This window comes from Myxine glutinosa, chromosome 3 (genome assembly GCF_964187855.1).
Source record: "Myxine glutinosa chromosome 3, kmMyxGlut1.1, whole genome shotgun sequence".
Classification (NCBI taxonomy): Eukaryota; Metazoa; Chordata; class Myxini; order Myxiniformes; family Myxinidae; genus Myxine; species Myxine glutinosa.
The window spans coordinates 193735967-193758663 of NC_136263.1; the positions used below are offsets into that span (position 1 = coordinate 193735967).

Below are 22697 nucleotides of genomic sequence, written 5' to 3' on the forward strand. Positions count from 1 at the left end.
CTTTTCGCACTTGGGTTAGTATTGCAAAACCACTTTTCGGACTCGTGCTCGCATTGAAAACCACTTTCCGCACTTGTGCTGGCATTGAAAACCACTTTCTGCACTTGTGCTGGCATTGAAAACCACTTTTCGCACATGCGTTAGTGTTGAAAACCACTTATCTCACTTGTGTTGGTGTTGCAAAACCACTTTTCGCACTTGTGTTTCACATTTGTGTTTCGCACTTGTGTTTCGCACTTGTGTTTCGCACTTGTATTTCGCAGTGTTGAAAACCACTTTCCGCACTTGTGTTAGTGTTGCAAAACCACTTGTCTCACTTGTGCTCGTGTTGAATAACCACTTTACACCCACGTTCTCGTGTTGAAAGCCACTTTTCACACATATGTTATTGTTGAAGAACCACTTTTTGCACTCGTGCTGGTGTTGAAAAACCACTTTTCGCACTTGTGCTGTCGTGGAAAAACACTTTCCGCACTTGTGATCGTGTTCAGGAGCACTTTTTGCTATTGTGCTGGTGTTGAAAACCACTTTTCGCACTTGCTTTAGTGTTGCAAATCCATGTTTCGCACTTGTGCTCGTGTTGAAAACCACTTTCGCACTCGTGCTGGTGTTGAAAAACACTCTCCGCACCCATGCTGGTGTTGAAAAACACTCTCCGCAGATGAAGTGCAGAAAGTGGTTTTGAACACCAGCATAAGTGCCGAAAGTGGTTCTGCAACACTGGCTCAAGCACGGAAAGTGGTTTTCAATGCCAGCACAAGTGCGGGAAGTGGTTTTCCACGCAAGCACATGTGCGGAAAGTGTTTTTCAAAACCCGCGCAAAGCGCTTAAAGTTGTTTTGCAATACTAACCCAAGTGCGAAAAGTGGTTTTCAACACTAGTACCAGTGTGGAAAGTCGTTTTGCAACACTGAAGCAAGTGCGAAAAGTGGTTTTCAATGCCAGCACAAGTGCGGACAGTGGTTTTCAATGTTAGGAAGAGTCAGAAAAGTGGTTTGCAATACCAATCCTAGTGCGGAAAGTGGTTTTCAACACTAACACAAGTGCGAAAAGTGGTTTTGCAACACGAAAGCAAGTGTGAAAAGTGGTTTTCAACACCAGCATAAGTGCTTAAAGTTGTTTTGCAATACTAACCCAAGTTCGAAAAGTGGTTTTCAACACTAGTACAAGTGTGGAAAGTGGTTTTGCAACACCAAAGCAAGTGCGAAAAGTGGTTTCCAACACCAGCACATGTGTGGGAAGTGGCCAGCACAAGTGTGGAAAGTGGTTTTGAAACTTAAAGTGCGAAAAGTTATTTTCAACACTAACGCAAGTGCCAAAAGTGGTTTTCAACACCAGCATAACTGCCGAAAGTGGTTTTGCAACACCAACACAAGTGCAAAAAGTGGTTTCCAACACCAGCACATGTGTGGGAAGTGGCCAGCACAAGTGTGGAAAGTGGTTTTGAAACTTTAACACAAGTGCGAAAAGTGGTTTTCAACACTAGCTGAAGTGCGGAAAGTGGTTTTCAACACTAGCTGAATGGCGGAAAGTGGTTTTGAACACCAGCATAAGCGCCGAAAGTGGTTTTGTAACACTAATACAAGTGCTAAAAATGGTTCTGCAACACTAGCTCAAGTGCGGAAAGTGGTTTTCAATGCCAGCACAAGTGCAGGAAGTAGTTTTCCAACACTAGCACAAGGGCGGAAAGTGTTTTTCAATACTAAGAGGAGTGCGAAAAGTGGTTTTCAACACTAACACAAGTGTGAAAAGTAGTTTTCAACATTAAGAGGAGTGCGGAAAGTGGTTCTGCAACACTAGCTCAAGTGCGGCAAGTGGTTTTCAACAGCAGCATAAGTGCAGAAAGTGGTTTTGCAACACCAACACAAGTGCAAAAAGTGGTTTTCAATGCCAGCACAAGTGTGGACAGTGGTTTTCAATGCTAGCACGAGTCCGAAAATTGGTTTTGCAAAACTAACCCAAGTGCGAAAAGTGGTTTTCAACACTAAACCAAGTGCGAAAAGTGGTTTTCAACACTAACCCAACTGCGAAAAGTGGTTTTCCACACTAACCCAAGTGCGAAAAGTGGTTTTCAACACCAGATGAAGTGCGAAAAGTGGTTTTGAACACTAGCATTAGTGCCGAAAGTGGTTCTGCAACACTAGCTCAAGTGCAGAAAGTGGTTTTCAACACTAAGAGGAGTGCGGAAAGTGGTTTTCAACACGAACATGATATGAGGGCGATAAGTGGTTTTGCAACACTTGCGCAAGTGCGCAAAGTGGTTTTCAATGTCAGCACAAGTGCGAACAGTGGTTATCAATGCCAGCACAGGTGCGGAACGCAGATTTGCAACACCCGCGCAAAGTGCTTAAAGTTGTTTTGCAATACTAACCCAAGTGCGAAAAGTGGTTTTCAACACTAGTACAAGTGTGGAAAGTGGTTTTGCAACACTGAAGCAAGTGCGGTAAGTGGTTTTCAACACGAGCTGAAGTGTGGAAAGTGGTTTTGAACACCAGCATAAGCGCCGAAAGTGCTTTTGTAACACTAACACAAGTGCGAAAAATGGTTCTGCAACACTAGCTCAAGTGTGGAAACTGGTTTTCAATGCCAGCACAAGTGCGGGAAGTAGTTTTCCAACACTAGCACAAGTGCGGAAAGTGTTTTTCAACACTAAGAGGAGTGCGGAGAGTGGTTCTCAACACTAACATGAGGGCGATAAGTGGTTTTGCAACACGAGCGCAAGTGCGGAAAGTGGTTTTCAACGCCAGCACAAGTGCGGACAGTGGTTTTCAATGCTAGCATGAGTCCGGAAAGTGGTTTTCAACACGAGTTGAAGTGCGGAAAGTGGTTTTCAATGCCAGTTGAAGTGCGGAAAATAGTTTTGCAACACTAACACAAGTGCGAAAAATGGTTTTCTATGCCAGCACAAGTGCGGAATTTGTTTTTCAACACGAGCACAAGTGCGGAAAGTGGTTTTTTCAACACCAGCACGAGTGCGGGAAGTGTTTTTCAACACGAGCGCAAGTGTGGTAAGTGGTTTTCAACGCTAGCACAAGTGCAAAACGTGGGTTTGCAACACTAAAGCAAGTGCAAAAAGTGGTTTTTAAAACACAAACATGCGTGCAAAAAGTGGTTTTCAACACTAACACAAGTGCGAAAAGTATTTTTCAAAAGTGGCACGAGTGAGAAAAGTGGCTGGTTATTCAACACGAACACAAGTGTGAAAAGGGGTTTTCAACACTAACACAAATGTGAAAAGGGGTTTTCAACACTAACACAAGTGTGAAAAGTAGTTTTCAACATTAAGAGGAGTGCGGCAAGTGGTTCTGCAACACGAGCTCAAGTGCAAAAAGTGGTTTTCAATGCCAGTACAAGTGCGGAAAAGTGGTTTTCAACACTAACACAAGTGCGAAAAGTGGTTTTGCAACACTAACACAAGTGAGACAAGTGGTTATTGAACACTAACAAGTGCAAAAAGTGGGTTTCAACGCCAGCACAAGTGCGGAAAGTGGTTTTCAAAAGTGGCACAAGTGAGACAAGTGGTTATTCAACACCAACAAAAACAACAACAACATGCATTTAAAGGCCATTTTCCCTGCTAGAGCAGGGGTAAGCCTTGCGGTCCCCATGACAATCTTCTCCATTTTGCCCTATTTTCTGCATCTCTCCTTGTTAACCCCCTTGCCCGCATTTCTTCTTCCACCATCTTTAGCCAAGTCTTTCTCGGTCTTCCCCGTCCTCTACTTCCTTCTACATTAATTTCCATCACTCTTCTCAACGAGTCACTTTCATCCTTCCTCAACACATGACCAAACCATCTCAACCTGTTCCTCTTCACAGTATCAATCACAGGCAATATTCCCATCATCTTTCGCAATTCATCATTTGTCTTCCTCTCTCTCAACGATACTCCGCACATCCATCGAACCATTCGCATTTCCACCATTTCCAGCCTTCGTTGCTGCTCTACGTTCATTACCCATGTCTCGCTTCCATAAATCATAACACTTCTCACACATGCAGCATACACCTTTTCCTTCAGCTTCAGCGACACTCTCCTCCTCATCAGCATGCCACTCAGTTCCCGAAACGTCTTCCATGCACATCTCACTCGAGCAACCGTTGCCGAGTCTGATCCACCTTCTCCACTCAGCATGTCTCCGAGGTAGCAAAATGTTTTCACACCTTCCAGCTTCACGCCGTCTCCAAGATCCAACTCAACATTTCCTCCATCTGCAGCTCCCTCTGTGCACACCTTACATTTGAATGTAGCTGCCACACTGGTAAATGACCCTCTCAGACCACTACATTTTTGTGAACCCACTCAGGCCACATTGTACATTGAATGGAGTTCACTCCGACACCTTTCCTGCACACAGCACACGGCCACTTCCCAGTTCTTTCCATCTCACCACATGCTTTACCAATTGCCATCACCTTCGTCTTTCCGATATTCACCTTCAGACCTTTTGTCTCCATACATTTATTCCACTTGTTCATCTTTTCCTTCAGTCCATCCCTACTTTCCGCAATCAACACCAGATCATCTGCATACAACAACTCCCACGGTAAACCCTCCTTTACGTTCTGAGCCAGCACCTCCATCACAGCTACAAATAGTAGTGGACTTAGTACCGACCCCTGATGCACTCCCACCTTCACCTCAAACTCACCACTGTTCCCGTCCTTCGTCCTTACAGCTGTGCGCGCTCTTTTGTACATTGCCATCACTACTCTGATAAAACCATTCCTCCACTCCTAACTTCCTCAATGCCCATGTCAATACTTTGCGTGGAACCCTATCGAATGCTTTCTCCAGATCAACAAACCCAAAAAACAACTTCTTCCTCTTCGCCATGTACTTCTCCTGCAACTGCCTCACAATGAAAAGCGCGTCTGTCGTTCCTCTTCCTGGCATAAATCCAAACTGCATTTCGTCGATCTTCACTTTCTTCCTTATCCTCCTCTCCAACACCCTTTCCAATACCTCCATTCCATACTCCAATAACTTTATCGCTCGGTACGAGCCACACTCCAGAGGGTCACCTTTCCCCTTGTATAGAGGGGCGAGGGTACTCAGTTCCCAATCCACTGGAATGCGGCCTTCCTTCACCACCAGATTACAGATCTCTGTCATTCTCTTCACACCGCAACTTCCTGCTGCTTTCAACATATCTCCCACAACTCCCGTCGGCCCTCCCGCTTTTCCACTCTTCATTGCTTTTATCGCTTCCTCAACTTCCTTCTCAGTTATCTTCTCTGCCGGTCCTAAAACTGGGTAACTCTCCATGTTGCCATCCCATTCATTCTCTGTATTCAACAGCATTTCCATATATCTTTTCCATCTTCCTTTAATTCCATCTGGGTCGACAACGATTTGTCCCACTTCATCCTTCAAGCAACTCACCCCCATCACATCACACCTCTCTTTCGCTATGTGCTTTGCAATCCTGAATACTGCTTTCTGACCCTCTTCCGAATCCAAGCGTTCTCCGAACATTTTCCTGCATGCCTCCTGCGCCTTTGCTACCTCTTTCTTTGCAGCCTTCCTGGCTGCCTTATAACTTTCATGCTCTGCTGTTTCTGCTCCCGTACTCTTCGCCTTCTGCCACTCCTTGAACTTCTTCCTCTTCTCGTCAATCCTCTTTCCAACTTCATCATCCCACCACCATGTTTCCGAGTGCCTCGGTGGTCCTTTTGTCCATCCACATACCTCACCAACGGCTCCCAACAGACTAGCTTTCATTGACATCCAACCACTTTCAAGCTCAACCACATCATCCTCTACCCTACTCAGCCTCTCTTTTAATGCCTCCCTTACTGTCACCTCTTTCAAGCTCCACACTTTCATTCTCGGTTGGTACTTCACCCGCCGAGGTCTCCTCGCACCTTTCACCCTTATGTCGCAGACAACAAAGTGGTGCTGTGAAACAGCCTCCTCCCCCGAGATCACCTTTGTGTCCCGGAGGTGCCCCCTATCTCGCCTAAGCACCATCAGGTAGTCAACAGTTGTCGTCGACCCACCTGACGTGTACGTAACAAGCTTATTATCCTCTTTCTGGAACTGAGTATTACAAATCAACAAATCAGCTCCATCAGCAAATTCCAAAATCCTTTCACCTTCTCCATTTCTCACACCATATCCGTAACCCCCATGAACTCCCTCAAAACCGTCCATACTCCTTCCCACATGTACATTCAGGTCTCCTCCCACCACAACAACTTCCTCATCTTTCACGTTTTCCATCAGCTTCTCTATCGCACACCAGAACTTGTCCTTCTCTTCATCGCTTCGACCAACCTGCGGAGCATATCCCGAGATGACGTTCACCAAGAGCTTTCCAATCATCATTTTCACCATCATCAACCTATCACTCACTCTATTCACACTCACCACACTGTCTACAAACTCCTCAGAAAACAGGACACCAACACCATTCAGCCCTCTGTGCACCCTTGCCACACAAACTTGTATTTCTGCCCCTGTCTACCCTTCGCCATTCTCACACCACTTCCCTTCCATCTCATCTCCTGCACACAACATATGTCCACTCTTCTTCTGACCAATACTTCCACCACTTCTCCTTATCTCCCTGTCATTGTCCCTACATTCCATGTCCCAAACCTCAGAAACCGATCTCCACTTCGGGCTGCACCCTGCCCATATGTAGTTGTAATTGTCATGGTTCTCTTTTTGAGGCAATGTTTTTATGGCCGGATGCCCTTTCTGACGCCAACCCTCTTAGTCATCTCTTACGACACGCAGGGATGCGGTGTACCTATTCTGACCAGGGTACACACTGGGAAACGTTTAAAACATGGAAATTCGGGGGGGGGGGGGCGGCGTCAGCATCATGGCTGCGGTTTAAACATATTCCAACAATATCCAAACAGAACCATGAAAACCATGAAAAACAATCTGGGAAAAGTCTCCAAGCAAGAACGTGGATTTGAGAAAGAAGGAGCAGAGGCGGAAGAAAAACGAGATACAGGGGGCGGGGCACAAGTCGAGACGAGGAGGAGAGCGAACAAGCACGTGTCCGGGAGGAGAGAAAGAATCAATATAGAATTCTTTGTCTGTCCGTTTGTCCTGTTTTTAAAAACGCCGGACAAAGGGTAAGATGCCCGCGAGAGGCAGGGGGGAGAAAAGAAAATCAAAGAAACAAGCAAATACTATGAAGGAAAGAACTTACACTCACAAAACACCGACGGGGGGAAGGGAGCCCGGAAAGACCAGGCCGCGCACGACGCGCGAATAAAAAACGACCAATCACACAAAAATCCGCAACAACCACAAAACCAAAACTAAACAAACACACAACAACACACACAACAAAACAACCAGCGGAAACCCGACAAAGACACGAATGGGAAAACACTCAAACTTCGATGCCGTGGAGAGCTCGAAGCAAGCCACGTCGCCCGAGGGACCGAAAGTCAGGCCATTATTGGTTATTCAACACCAACACAAGTGTGAAAAGTGGTTTTGCAACACCAACACAAGTGAGACAAGTGGCTGGTTATTCAACATGAACACAAGTGCAAAAAGTGGTTTTCAATGCCAGTACAAGTGCAGAAAGTGGTTTTCAACACTAACACAAGTGCGAAAAGTGTTTTTCAACACTAACATAAGTGTGAAAAGGGGTTTTCAACACTAACACAAGTGCGAAAAGGGGTTTTCAACACTAACACAAGTGTGAAAAGTAGTTTTATACATTAAGAGGAGTGCGGAAAGTGGTTCTGCAACACTAGCTCAAGTGCGGAAAGTGGTTTTCAATGCCAGCACAAGTGCGGCAAGTAGTTTTCCAACACTAGCACAAGTACGGAAAGTGGTTTTCAACAATAACATGAGGGTGAAAAGTGGTTCTGCAACACCAGCACAAGTGCTGAAAGTGGTTTTCCACGCCAACACATGTGCAGAAAGTGTTTTTCAACACTGGCGCAAGTGCGAAAAGTGTTTTTCAATACTAACATGAGGCCGAAAAGTGGTTTTGCAACACTAACACAAGTGTGAAAAGTGGTTTTCAACACTAAAGCAAGTGTGAAAAGTGGTTTTCAACACTAAAGCAAGTGTGAAAAGTGGTTTTCAACACCAGCATAAGTGCCGAAAGTTGTTTTGCAACACCAACACGTGCAAAAAGTGGTTTCCAACGCCAGCACATGTGTGGAAAGTGGTTTTGAAACTTTAACACAAGTGCGAAAAGTGGTTTTCAACACTAACCCAAGTGCGAAAAGTAGTTTTCAACACTAGCTGAAGTGCGGAAAGTGGTTTTCAACACTAGCTGAAGTGTGGAAAGTGGTTTTGAACACCAGCATAAGCGCCAAAAGTGGTTTTGTCACACTAACACAAGTGCGAAAAATGGTTCTGCAACACTAGCTCAAGTGCGGAAAGTGGTTTTCAATGCCAGCACAAGTGCGGGAAGTAGTTTTCCAACACTAGCACAAGTGCGGAAAGTGTTTTTCAACACTAAGAGGAGTGCGAAAGTGTTTTTCAACATTAACATGAGGGCGAAAAGTGGTTCTGCAACACTAGCTCAAGTGCTGAAAGTGGTTTTCCACGCCAGCACATGTGCGGAAAGTGTTTTTCAACACTGGCGCAAGTGCGAAAAGTGTTTTTCAACACTAACATGAGGCCGAAAAGTGCAGCATGTAGTTCTGTGATTTTGTATTGATACTCGTGCATCCTAAAATTCAACATTCGAGCAATTTTGGCGGCCATTTTGAATTTCGAGTTGGTTCATCGACTGGATTTAAAGATCATGTATATCCGAAAATCAATGCCAAATTTCATGGTTGCATCACAATATGAACGATTCACCCTAACGATCGGTGTTTTCCACTTGGCTAGAAGGCAGAGAACATAAACATTAATTTGTTTCCCAAACCAGTTTTGCAAAAGATGTATGAGGCAACTGGACACACCACGATCCAACAACTTATTTTTGTATGCACAGTAGATGCTCCTGGAAGGGCTTGTACTAGTACACTGAACGGATCAGGACACAAGACAAAAGGGACAGTTTCGATTAAGGGAAAACCAACAACAGAGTTTAAGGCTGAGACAGAGCAAGACTTGGACAAACAATGGGTGGGGGAGGAGAAAGTGCATGGGGTGGAAAAGATGGATACCGAAGGGAACTCTCAAGAGGGAAAATTGGAAATTTGGAAGAAGGTGGGATTGGAGTGGTGGTTTAACAAGGGAAGAAAATATCATAATTTTGCATTGGAGACAATCTGAGATTGTTTTTGATACATAGTTGAGGTTTGTGGAAGAGCTAATACACTGAACAGATCAGGACGCAAGACAAAAACCGGAAGCAAAAAGCAAAAAAATTTAAGTTAGGTACATGCATGTGGCAAAAAGATGGACACAGAAACACCAAAGAAGGAAAACTAGAAAATTGGAAGGAGGAGGGATTTGGATGGGGTTATCGAGGGTAGAAAAGATAATGGTTTTGGATTGGGGATGATCTGAGGTGGCGGTGAACAGCTGTCTTGAAGAACGAGATTGAAGAGGATGTGGAAGTGGATTCCACAGGCAGCAAAAAATAGGAACAGGTGAGTGGAGATGAGCAGTGTTTCTGGATTTAGGCAGTTTCATTTCAGGAGGGATGACAAAGCACGGAAAGAGCAGAAGGTGCAAGACCAGAAAGGAGATGGTTGTAGACAGAGAAACCACTGCGATGGTTTCGATGCAAGTGGTGGATGCGAGTCTGCGATGGGGTGGTGTCGTGATAGACCCATAGACTCAGCTTCATCGTGGGAGATTCCAATCATCTTAAAGAGCTTTGTTTCCACGGCGTCAAGCTGAGCAAGATGTGAGGCAGGGGCACCAGCCCATAGGGGAGAGCAGCACTCCATCAAGCTGCAGATGCAGGCCTTGGAGGATGAAAGGAGTTTTAAGCAGCATCCAATGATTAACTCAGTCAAAAGTCTTTTTACCAAAAATACCTTTCGTAGCCAAATCACTTGATCACTGTTGTGCCCAAATTTCAGCTGCCCAGCTCAAAGGATGGCTGAGATATCACCCAGACAAACAAACAAACAAGAACTATGTCGTGCACAGCACGATACTTCCAAAATCCCTAAAATAAGTCGTTGGCCTATGATGACCAAAAAAACAAGCATTGTGAGTATTGCGCTGCAATACATGTCCCCTACCGGCAGTCTGTCGTCCGGAAAACTGTTGGGGAAATTACCAAGGGTTATTTACCCACAGGTTCTGATTCGTTCCCAATCGCTAATTACCTCAGGACGGGCTCACCTGTGATTCGCACTCGGGACTTCGATTTATACACCTTGCAGACAGGTCAGCAGAAGCACGAGAAAATAAGTTGTTGATAAAGAACCTTTCGAGTCGCTAAATATCAGTAATTTATTATATTTTCCGGTTCACGATCAATGATCGATGTGTATATATAAATGTTGCTCGGCTTGGCTCTGCCCCTCCCGAAAGCGCGCGCTGTCGCGCTGTTGACATTCGCGAGACGAGGCTGAGGGCGCGCGGTGCGGCTTGAGGAGAAGTCTAGAATAAACAAGAAATATCCATTTTTAAAATATTTTCGTTTAATTAACGATATCTCCCAAACCACGTGCCCTATCGCAAATTCCAAAAGGACATTTTAGTAGACTGACATGCTGAACAGATCTGTGAAGTTTCCCCTCGATTGGATCAAAAATGAGGGAGGGGCTCGGTTTTAAAGGTTCATGCTTAAAAACGTCATAACTCTGAAACCATGTGACGCATGACGTCATGCTCGCTGACTTTCTGGTTTGTCATGGGCATGCGATTCTGCCTGCAAAGTTTGGCCTCGATCTGTTCAGCCGTTGCAGAAAAAAGGGGTTTTCGTGTTTTCACGAAAAACAATATGGCGCCCGAACCACGTGACCTGTGACGTCACAATTACGATTAAAATATTCTACAGATCGAGTCCCTCCTATGGTGAAAATTTGATCTCAATCGGTCCAATTATTGCAGAGAAAATCTTTTTTAAAGGAAATTAAAACTTAAAATGGCACTGAGTTAAGGATCATCAGAATTATCAGAATTCCCAAAGTTCAAAGTGCCATAACTTTGTCAAAAATGATCGAAACGTCGTGAAGTTCGAATGTGATCTGTAACGTATCATGAGGAAACCATGTACCAAGTTTGAAATCATTAGCATTAAGCGTTTAGAAAAAAAGTCCGGAAAACTGTTCTTTGCGTGACGGACTGACGGACTGACGGACGGAGGGACGGCGTGCAAACCTATAGTCCCCTCCGGTGTACACCGGTAGGGGACTAATAATTGGTGGTTGAATTCAGTGGCCTGGCATGCAGATCCTCTTCAAATTGAGAGTATTGGATGAAAATTGAGGATTTTAGAAAATTGGCCTATGTAGACCTTTTGGCCTATGTTGACCTCAAAAATACTTGGTGGTTGAATTCAGTGACCAGATATGCAAGTCCTCTTCAAATTTCAAGTTAATTGTTTAAAAATTCGACAAAGCTGGTGACCTTTGACCTATTGACTTTCGACCCCAAAAACAATAGGCCTCTTGCTTATAACCAACTACTGTTTGGTGAAGTTTCGTGAAGATCGGTTGAAAATTGTGACCTGTAGGTGACTGACATGCAGACAAACAGACAGACAACCAGGCAGACAGAATAACACACAAGACCAACCAATATACTTGAAAAAAATTCGATTTTCGCAAGAAACAAACGGAGTAAAAACAGAGTATGCCCTTTCGGCGCATGTCATCGCCCCACCATGACATCATACAGCTTCTGTAAATGTAATAGGAAGGGGCGGAGTACAATGTTGGAGAGTGGGGAGGGGTGTGGGGGGTGGAGGAGCTGGAGCTGGAGAAGGGAGGAGGGAGGAGGGAGGGAGGAGCTCGGTTTTAAAGGTTCATGCTTAAAAACGTCATAACTCTGAAACCATGTGACGCATGACGTCATGCTCGCTGACTTTTTTGTTCATAATGGGTATGCGATTCTGCCTGCAAAGTTTGGCCTCGATCTGTTCAGCCGTTGCAGAGAAAAATTGGTTTTCGTGTTTTCACGAAAAACAATATGGCGGCCGAACCACGTGACCTGTGACGTCATAATTACCATTAAAATATTCCACAGACCGAGTCCCTCCTATGGTGAAAATTTGATCTCAATCGGTCCAATTATTGCAGAGAAAATCTTTTTTAAAGGAAATTAAAACTTAAAATGGCACTGAGTTAAGGATCATCAGAATTATCAGAATTCCCAAAGTTCAAAGTGCCATAACTTTGTCAAAAATGATCGAAACGTCGTGAAGTTCGAATGTGATCTGTAACGTATCATGAGGAAACGATGTACCAAGTTTGAAATCATTAGCATTAAGTGTTTCGAAAAAAAGTCCAGAAAACTGTTCTTTGCATGACGGACTGAAGACTGACGGACGAAGGGACGGCCTGCAAACCTATAGTCCCCTCCGGTGTACACCGGTAGGGGACTAATAATTGGTGGTTGAATTCAGTGGCCTGGTATGCAAATGCTCTTCAAATTGAGTTTATTGGATGAAAATTGAGGATTTTAGAAAATTGGCCTATGTAGACCTTTTGGCCTATGTTGACCTCAAAAATACTTGGTGGTTGAATTCAGTGACCAGATATGCAAGTCCTCTTCAAATTTCAAGTTAATCGTTTAAAAATTCGACAAAGTTGGTGAACTTTGACCTATTGACTTTCGACCCCAAAAACAATAGGCCTCTTGCTTATAACCAACTACCGTTTGGTGAAGTTTCGTGAAGATCGGTTGAAAATTGTGACCTGTAGGTGACTGACATGCAGACAAACAGACAGACAACCAGACAGACAGAATAACACACAAGACCAACCAATTTACTTGAAAAAATTCCGATTTTCGCAAGAAACAAACGGAGTAAAAACAGAGTATGCCCTTTCGGCGCACGTCATCGCCCCACCATGACGTCATACAGCTTCTGTAAATGTAATAGGAAGGGGCGGAGTACAATGTTGGAGAGTGGGGAGGCGTGTGGGGGGTGGAGGAGCTGGAGCTGGAGAAGGGAGGAGGGAGGAGGAGGGAGGGAGGAGAAGAAGAGGAAGAGGAGGAGATGAGGAAGATGGAGGAGATGAGATTGTGAAAAACTCCTCTTTCTCCCCCCAATCCCCTCTCCCAGTCCATATGCAATCCATCGGTTTGTCCCACACATGATAAAATGCACAAGCAGCTGCCAAATCAGTGTGCACCCAAACACTATAGTGATGCAACCATGGACAGTGCCACACAGCTTTAATAAATTGTCACACACCGCCCATCATCGTACCACCAACTCACACACAGTATCATCATACACAAGAAAATACGAGTATTATGATGGTTTTGATCCCCATAGGACGATAAAGCACATTCACATGAGATTAAAGGTAGTTATGCCTTAGAATTCTGTTTTGCAATTAAGTTATCGTGTTCATGTGTGTTGCGAATGTGAGTTAGCTTAAGTACATGTTACTTCCTTCCTTGACATTCTCAACTCGAACCATTACACACACACACACACACACACGCACGCACGCACACACACACACACGACATTAGCGGAGAAATTGGTGCGAATAGCAGGAGGCTATGGAGGAGGAGGGAAGACACAACGCTCCCCGAATGGAAGCCACCCATCAATGAGCGCAAGTTCTCGACCCCTCCCACCACTTCCCGGAAATCCCTCCTCTGCACTTTTGCCCCATTCCACCAATCGGACACGGTTGCCAGGCAAAGGGACGCGACCCCACCAATCACCACCAAGAGGTGTACCGACCACCCCCATAAGTCCTGGAGCAATGGAGGGGGGGGGGGCTCAAAGCCAAGGGATGAGAAAGGAGGTAAGGGAGCACGAGAAAGGAAGAGCTTTTTGACTTGGCTTACATCTTTTTCTCCCAAGGCACCCCTTCGACTCTTTGTACATACTTTTTCCAGGCACTTATTGATACGCTGTGACATTTTCTGACTTTGTTTCCGCCCTTTTTCTTCAATTTCTGATGTTCTTTCCATCTTACCGACTCTTTCAACACGTTATTTCGTATTCTTCACAGCTTTTTACACACACACACACACACACACACACACACACACACACACACACACACACGCCTTCATCTCAGCCCGGCTGTCACAATGCCACGGCGTAGCTGCCTGCCTTGCAACAACGGACAATATTTCCACTCAGTCATGCAGAACATCATGTTCAGCCAGAGAACTTCAGGCCTCCCCATATGACCGGGGAGCTAACAGAGTGGAGGGAGGAAGAGTGAGTGCATGGGAGGCCAACCCAAACCGCCGAGGATTGCAGTCGGGTTGTGGAAGGTGTGTCAGGGTATGTAGACGACACTCCTCATTGCCTCTGCCCCTGTTTCTTTCTTTCTCTTTCTCTTTCTCTTTCTCTTCCTCTTTCTCTTTCTCTTTCTCTTTCTCTTTCTCTTTCTCTTTCTCTCTCTCTCTCTCTCTCTCTCTCTCTCTCTCTTTCTCTTTTTTTTTCATTTATTTTGGTGTCTGGATCAATTTGCGTAGCGTGCTAAAAGTAACTGCACAAGCCATCCGATGGCAGGTATATGGCAAGGGGATAAGGGGAGTAGATGCCATATGTGCTTGTACATTTGGGAATATCGATTGTGTTGCAAATCCTGATTTCCCAACCGCCATTTCTCCCGCAAATTTCCTGCTTGTAAAATAAACCCCATGAAAGAGCTGATGTCGCGTCTTGACTTACCCTGCACAGGTTTGATCTGAGATAGCGCTCCTGGGGGTAATTAGCCCAAGTGGTTAATTGGTCCGATAGACGATATGGTGCAACACTGGTTCGCTCTGCCAATGAAACGCCATTACGCAGTCGCAGGCACGGTTCCATATGCTTCAATAATCTCAGGTATGGTAAACCAACCCTGGGCGCGAAGATCCAGCCAGAGGTGATTGTTGTAGATGGTGTCTGTGCTCCTTTTATAGACTTTGTTGGGCATCGAAGTTATCTGACCACTACAATATAAAGAGACAGAGTAGATTAAGTATAAAAATCATGTATTGTAGCATAAATGAGGCAGAGATGGCAAACAAATGCCGGACGCAGTAGAAACAAGTAAATAATACCCATGATGAAAATATTTCATTCAGGACTTCAACTTCTTTCTTCGACACTACATTCAACACAAGAGACTCGACAAATTTCCACAGGCGACGAAAACCGTTAAACAAATACAAAAAGGAAATAACAAATTATGTTTCTGGTTTCACTGGCAGTAATTGCTTTTGGTTTATCACAATAAAGGCTGCAAATGTAGAAGGAAACAGCCATGATGCAACAACTATCAGCGTACCTTTACAACAGCAAATCACTTGACAAGACTACGTCAGAAGCATCAAAAATTCCTTCTAAATCAAGAACCGTACTGGTCGCTCGATCAAACCACGAGTCGGTTGACCCAACACAATCACTCGATGAGACGATAAGCTGACGCAACGTGAATGCTCAATCAAATGAGGTGCCTGCTCACCTGATAAGGTCGTTCGATCAAACGACGAGCTGGTTCACCCCACATGATCACACACACACACACACAAAAAAAATCACGAGCTGATTCACTAGATATGGTCGCTTGATCAAACAACATCCTGGTTCACCTGATAGTCACTGGTTCACCTAACAGCGTCGCGCAATCTCGTCTTGAAACACCCAACACATCAACATTTTTACTCGACAATTAACCTTTAGACAATGTTACAGATGGAACAACAATACCACAAAATACCCTTTCAAGTACCAAAAACGGACCATTTACTATGAGTGGACCCGGGCTTGCATAAGCAAGAGTTTTCTTCAAATAATGGAGCTCGCCCAGGGAGAAGTGCTTGGAAGACTCACTCACTTATTAAACCTCCTCGTGCCGGCCTTGCCAGAAGACGTCAAATAAATGTGGAGTCGATTGGATTCCCATCCTGAACGGAGTGTGAACGGGCTTCGAACAGCTGTCGGATAAGCTGCTCCTTCTCCCTTTGAAGCCGCACGATGAGCAGACCCTGTGCAGCCACCTCCTGTCATCATGTTTAGGGATGGGAAGGAACAAGTCGGGAAACACAAGTTAAAGGGAAGAGGGAATCTCAGGGTACTGTATCTGATAGAAGATTCAAAATGCAATTTCGGATAACCTTCTCACTCCCTAATAGCTGTTAGGGAGTGAGGTTATATACGATATATACCAAAAACTATATACGACTACTTGTTTATACATTATGTTGACCAGACAATCACAAACAAAACACAAAAAAAAGAAACGAGAGCGACAAAGAACAAAGTTACTTTGTCAGATTTGCCCAAACAGCTCTGTCAGCTGCGGCGGATTTCAGTTCGTCCGTATGCAGCCCAGTGTCGCTGCAGTCAATATTAATCAACGTCACGTTCGGCCGACCAACTCTCCTTTCTGATGGCTTCCAAAGTAGGATTTATAGAGCATGATATTTCTATATATAGCATTGAAGGAGCTGCACTCCAACGCGAGTCGAAAGAATTGACGCGACCAAAGACGGAATTCGTCCGAGTTGCTTTATTGAAACAAAACAGCTCAGGTATTCTGACAAGCCCGTTTAACGGGCAGCAATATATATACACATTTATGCCGGGGCGTTTGCCCGGGAAAACCGAGACCGGGCATGCCCGGGTGTCAAGGGCGAGTCCTGGAAAGGCGAGTCTGGACATGTCCGGGCGTCCTGGACGCGGCCTGGCAAGTCGAGGCTGGGCGTGCCCGAGCGCTCTGGGCGAGCCCTGGAAAGGCGAGAGCGGGCATGCCTGGGAAAGACGAGACCGGGCGTGCCCGGGAGGTTCGGGCGTGCCCGGGAACAGCGATTCCGGGCATGCCCAGGAGAGGCGCGTCTGGGCCCGTCCGGACGAGCCCGGCATGGCTATCGCGCCCTGGCTGCGTCCTGGCAGGTACAAGGCGATTGTGTACATTCAGCGGGAACCGCTACACACGCCCCTCCAGAATCGACCTGCACCGGCAGGGTCAATTTAATGGGGGTCCGGATGACCCGGCCGAAGCGACCCCTGGAGGGTCGTGGGGGGGGTCCGATCTGGTGGTGGGTGGTCGAGCAGGGGGAACTGTGGACGGGGGGCGGCCTCGCCGCGGAGGAAGGGCCAACAGTGGTGGTCGGTCGACGTCCACGTGCGCCGGTTTGAGGCAGTCCACAGAGATCCGGTCCGACCGGCCGCCGACGTCGACGACGAAGGACTTGTCGCCCCGTCGCAGGACCCGGAAGGGCCCGTCGTACGGCGGCCGCAGTGGCCCCCGGTGTGCGTCATGACGCACAAAGACGTACTCCGCTGTGCGAAGCGCCGGGGGGACGTAGGACTGGGGGCCACCGTGGCGGGACGTTGGCACGGGGGCAAATCGTCGGGCGGCCTCCTGGAGGTCCGAGCGCTGGTGTGCGGCGGACCAGGGACTGGTAGCGTCGGGCACGAACTCGCCCGGGACGCGGAGCGGTTGGCCGTAGACGAGTTCGGTGGCGGACGCCCGGAGGTCCTCCTTGGGGGCCGTGCGGAGGCCCAAAAGGACCCACGGCAGGCGGTCGGTCCAACCGTCGTCCTGAAGGCCGGCCATGAGTGCGGCCTTCATGGAGCGGTGAAACCGCTCGCACAACCCGTTGGCTTGGGGGTGGTAGGCCGTGGTGCGGTGCAGCGTGACCCCCAACGAGCGGGCGACCGCGCCCCAAAGTTCGGACGTGAACTGTGGGCCGCGGTCGGACGAGATGTCCGCCGGTGCGCCGAAGCGCGCGACCCAGGTGGCAATGAACGCCTGCGCCACGTCGGCGGTGGTGGTGGAGGTGAGGGGCACGGCCTCCGGCCACCTGGTGGTCCTGTCCACCATGGTGAGCAGGTGGGTGAACCCCCGCGATGGGGGCAGGGGACCCACCAGGTCCACGTGGACGTGGTCGAAACGCCGTTCAGGCACGGTGAAAGGTGCTAGCGGGGCCTGGGTGTGGCGGTGGACCTTGGCCCGCTGGCAGGCCGTGCAGGCGTTGGCCCAGTCGCGGACGTTCTGTCGAAGGCCGTGCCAGACGAAACGCGCCGACACCAGCTTCTGAGAAGCTTTCCGGCCCGGGTGAGAAAGGCCGTGGATGGAGGCGAAGATGCGGCGCTGCCAGGAAACGGGCACGATGGGGCGAGGCTGGCCCTGGGAGATGTCGCAGAGCAGGACGGTGCCCGCGAAGGGGATGTCGGCCAGGCAGAGGCCCGTGTCCACCGCCCGGTGGGCCTGCACCGAGGTGTCGGTGGTCTGGTCGGCCGCCATGAACGCGAAGTCCACGCCGAGGTGGACCGCGTTCGCGCTGGCCCGAGAAAGACAGTCGGCCACGGCGTTGTCTTTGCCGGCGACGTGCCGGATGTCCGTGGTGAATTCCGACACGGCGGAGAGGTGGCGCTGCTGGCGGGCCGACCACGGCTCCGTGACTTTGGCCATTGCGTACACCAACGGCTTGTGGTCGACGAAAGCCGTGAACGGGCGGCCCTCCAGGAGGTGTCGGAAATGGCGAACGGCCAGGAATAGACCGAGCAGCTCGCGGTCGAACGTGCTGTATTTCAACTCGTTCGGCCGGAGTTGCCGGCTGAAAAAAGCGAGTGGCTGCCAAACCCCGTCCACCCATTGTTCATGGACGGCGCCCACCGCATAGTTGGAGGCGTCCGTAGTGAGGGCGATGGGTGCGTTGAGCACCGGGTGAGCCAGCAGCGTTGCGTCGGCGAGGGCCCGTTTTGCGCTCGCGAAGGCCGCGTCCATGGCCGCGGACCAAACAATGTCATGCTTGGCCGGCTTGCCCCGGAGGGCCTCGTAAAGGGGCCGCATGAGCTGAGCAGTGCGGGGCACGAATCGGTGATAAAAATTCACCATGCCGAGGAACTCTTGTAGGGCCTTGATGGAACGGGGACGCGGGAACGTGATGATGGCCTTGACCTTGGTCGGCAGCGGCACGGCCCCGGTCTTGGTGATGCGGTGGCCCAAAAAGTCAACAGTCGTCGTGCCAAAGTGGCATTTGGCCGGGTTGACAATTAAGCCGTGCTCGCTGAGGCAACCGAACAGTGTTCGGAGATGGAGGAGGTGCTCGGCGCAGGACGTGCTGGCAACGAGGATGTCGTCCAGATAGACGAAAATAAATGGCAGGTCGCGCAGCACGCCGTCCATTAAGCGCTGGAACGCCTGGGCCGCGTTCTTGAGGCCAAACGGCATCCTCAAAAATTCGAACAGGCCGAACGGCGTGATGACGGCCGTCTTCGGGACGTCGGCCGCCCGGACAGGTACCTGGTGGTATCCCCGTATCAGGTCAATTTTGGAAAATATGACCCGTCCCGCCAAACGGGCGGAAAAGTCCTGGATGTGCGGGATCGGGTACCTGTCGGGGGTGGTAGCGTCGTTGAGGCGGCGGTAGTCGCCACACGGGCGCCATCCGCCCCCCGGCGTTGGCACGATGTGCAGTGGTGAGGCCCACGCGCTATTGGAGCGCCGCACGATGCCGAGGTGCTCCAACGCGTCGAACTCGGCCTTTGCCACGGCGAGCTTGGCCGGGTAGAGGCGGCGGGCCCTGGCATAGACCGGCGGGCCCGTAGTGGGTATGTGGTGCTCGATCCCATGCCGCACTGCGACGGCCGAAAACGTCGGCCGCGTGAGGGCCGGGAATTCCGCGAGCAGGCGAGCGAACTCGTTCGCCGTCGGGAGGGCGCACGCCAGTTCGGTCGGCGCAGAGCTGCTCATCGTGCACGCCAGGGAGCTGAAGGTCTCGGCGTTGACAAGGCGACGTCGTTTGACGTCGAACAGCAGCCCGTGCGCGCAGAGGAAGTCGGCGCCCAGCAAAGCCATGGGGACGCAGGCGGTCACAAAGGTCCACTGAAAGCGCTGGCTGCCGAAGCAGAGGGTGACGTCGCGCGGGCCGAAAGTGCGTATGGCCGAGCCATTAGCAGCGACCAAAGAGGGGCCGCAAACGGCGTCCCGCCTGTCCTGCTCGGAGGCGGGTATGACGCTCAGTTGGGCTCCGGTGTCACAAAGGAAACGCCGCCCGGACGCTTTGTCCCGAATAAAAAGCAAGTTGCCCGAGTGGCCGGCGCTCATGGCTGGGAATGAACGCCGGCCCGGCCGTTTCCCGACTTGCCGAAAGTGCAGGGGGGTCGGCACGTCCGAGCCTTGTGTCCGAACCTGGCGTGGTAATAACACCACGCCTGGTCAGGTGGAGGCCCCGGCCGTCGTGTCGGAAGCGGTCGGCGCGGAGTGGCAGCCGCCAGTTGCACCGGCAGTTCGGCCTCCAACCGCGCAGGGCGCTCGGGCGTCGCCTCGGACGGCGGCAGGCTCCAGGTAGCCACGCCGATGTGTTGGCCCGCCGAGGAGATCTTATCGGCTTCCCTGGCGAGGGCGCAGGGATCGGTGATCGACGTGCCAGCCAGGGCGAGGCGTACCGGGTGAGGCAGCTGGCGAAGGAACAGCTCGCGGAACAGAAAATCCGGAGAGTGCTCACCGAGCAACGAGAGCATATAGTCCATGCGCTCGGACGGGCGCGTGTCGCCGAGCTCGGGCAGGTCGAGCAGGCGCCGTGCGCGTGCCGCCGGTGAGAGTGCGAAAGCGTCGAGGAGGAGCGTCTTCAGGGCGTCATACTTGTCAGCAGCCGGCGGGTGCTCGAGGAGGCTCAGGGCACGGGCCGCGGTGGCGGAACCGAGCGCTGCCACGACATGGTGGAAGCGGGTGTCATCCGCGGTGATGCCTCGCAGGGCGAACTGGGAGTCCGCCTGGGCGAACCAAACAGCCGCGTGAGCCTCCCAGAAGGTAGGCAGTTTAAGAGTCACTGCCGTGTCCATGTCGGTAGGTCACCAGTGAAGGAGCTGCGCTCCAACGCGAGTCGAAAGAATTGACGCGACCAAAGACGGAATTCGTCTGAGTTGCTTTTGTTATGTGGTCCTCCCGGTGACTACCTGGTCTCGGTGACCCCCGGACCATGAGAGGAACTCCGCCAGAAAGATATATTATTTATGCGCTTTCGTAACGTAATCAATATGAATTCCAATCAATAAGACACCCCACACCAAGGATCCGGAACAATCAATGATATATTCCCCGAGCAATCAACCACCATCAACAATCAGCAATCAATACTACAAAGATGTAAACTCATCTACAGTAACTCTAAGATGGCCATCTTATACATTCCTCACGTGAGCCCCACTCCCGACTCCCTCCATGGTCAATGTCTCTCACAATGTCTCCGTACTCCTGTAGTTCGATCTCCGCACGTGGGCGGTTGAACGGACCCTTCCCGACGTGCTTCCACCGGGCACGTCCCGTACCGGGAACAGCTGCTGCCACGGACACCTCCTCGGCAGCCCACCGAGGTCGGTGCTCGGGATCGCGGCTTCGGGGCTCGCAACGCGTGCGAGGCCCAAGGCGCCTGCCGTGCGCGTCCTTGTAGACGGTCAGGCGAACAGTGCCGGACGCTTGATTCCGTGCACGAACCCACGGCGACTTGACGTGTAAAAGGGTAGTTACACGTCCCGGTAACTCCTCTCGCCAGACGGGCTTTTAAACGCAGCTTTTTCCACACTGCTCAATATCGATGCCCTCTTCTCGGCGCTGGGCGAGGAAGAAAAAAAAGATCCTCCCTTCCCCAGGACCTCGTGTCTTTTTCCTTCCGTTTCCGGTCTCCTTTTTCCCAGAAGGGCTCCTGACCATTTAATCACAACAACCTTTAATCGACTACACATTGATAAGCAAAACCTGAATAGTAATTCACATGAATTCGTAACACTCCCCCCTTTCAAGAAAGAAAGTTTGAACGCAGCGAAAACTTTCTTTGCCGGCCAACTTGGATAAACAAACCAGATAACTCACACCCCCAAATCATCAGTTCCCCCCGGGCACAGTTACCACTTAAAAATAAAGCAACAAAATTTCACACAATCCCCTCGATTAATTCCCTCTGGACCAAGCGTCAACCACTTCTAGTTTCTCTTGAATGACGGTTAAGAGGTGGTGACCAAAGCCCCAAAGTTAAACCTCTCGATAGCACTTTTTTGGGAGGCCGAGCTGAGTATTCCCTACATGGACGCCTTAAGGAATGTGGAGTTCACGGTTAGTCCGGGGAGGAAAGTTCATTACATGGACGCCTTTAAGAACGTGGAGTTCACGGTTAGTCCGTGCAGGAAAGTTCACTACCTGGACGCCTTTAAGAACGTGGCGTTCACGGTTAGTCCGTGTAGGAGCCCCGGCTCGGCGGCTCCACCGTATATAGTGCTTCAACTTCTCCAGACTCCTAACAGTTACGGTGGGACCCCTTGTCCCAGCCGTTACCTGACTGGCGGTCTCCTTCTCGGCCAGTGCTCTGACATTCATTCTTTCAGGAGGTGCCGTAACTCTGGGAGCCTCCATAGTAATATCGGCTGCTGCCAACACCAAAACTACCGCCAAGTGGTCCTCTTCTGTAGACCTCTCGACGCCTACGAAATGCCTTCCCTACTGTTATGGTCCGACCTTCCAAATCCTTACCATTCCAATTCTTCTCTGCCTCCCTGGCGTCTCTTGTGCTTGCAAACGTGACAAAGCCGAACCCTCTTGACCGTTGCGTTTCCCTGTCTTTTACCACCCGCACTTCCACCAGCAGCCCATATCTGTTAAAGACAGAGGTCAGAACTTCTTCCTCTGTGTTGAAGTTCAGTCCCCCTACAAATAACTTGG

General features: G+C 49.4%; 1 protein-coding gene across 3 annotated transcripts in view; it reads right to left on the reverse strand.

The window, feature by feature from the left end:
• Positions 1-15007: 15007 nt before the first annotated feature.
• The window catches only part of SAPCD2 (suppressor APC domain containing 2), a 34734-nt gene continuing 27044 nt past the window's right edge, over positions 15008-22697 (reverse strand). For 2 of the 3 annotated variants that reach the window (XM_078774923.1, XM_068109580.2), the window contains one exon: positions 15008-16035. In XM_078774923.1, the coding sequence (XP_078631049.1) occupies positions 15907-16035 (129 nt within the window). In that variant the 3' untranslated portion in view covers positions 15008-15906. The remainder of the gene's footprint in view (positions 16036-22697) is intronic. The other variant, XM_068109581.2, reaches the window with a different exon arrangement.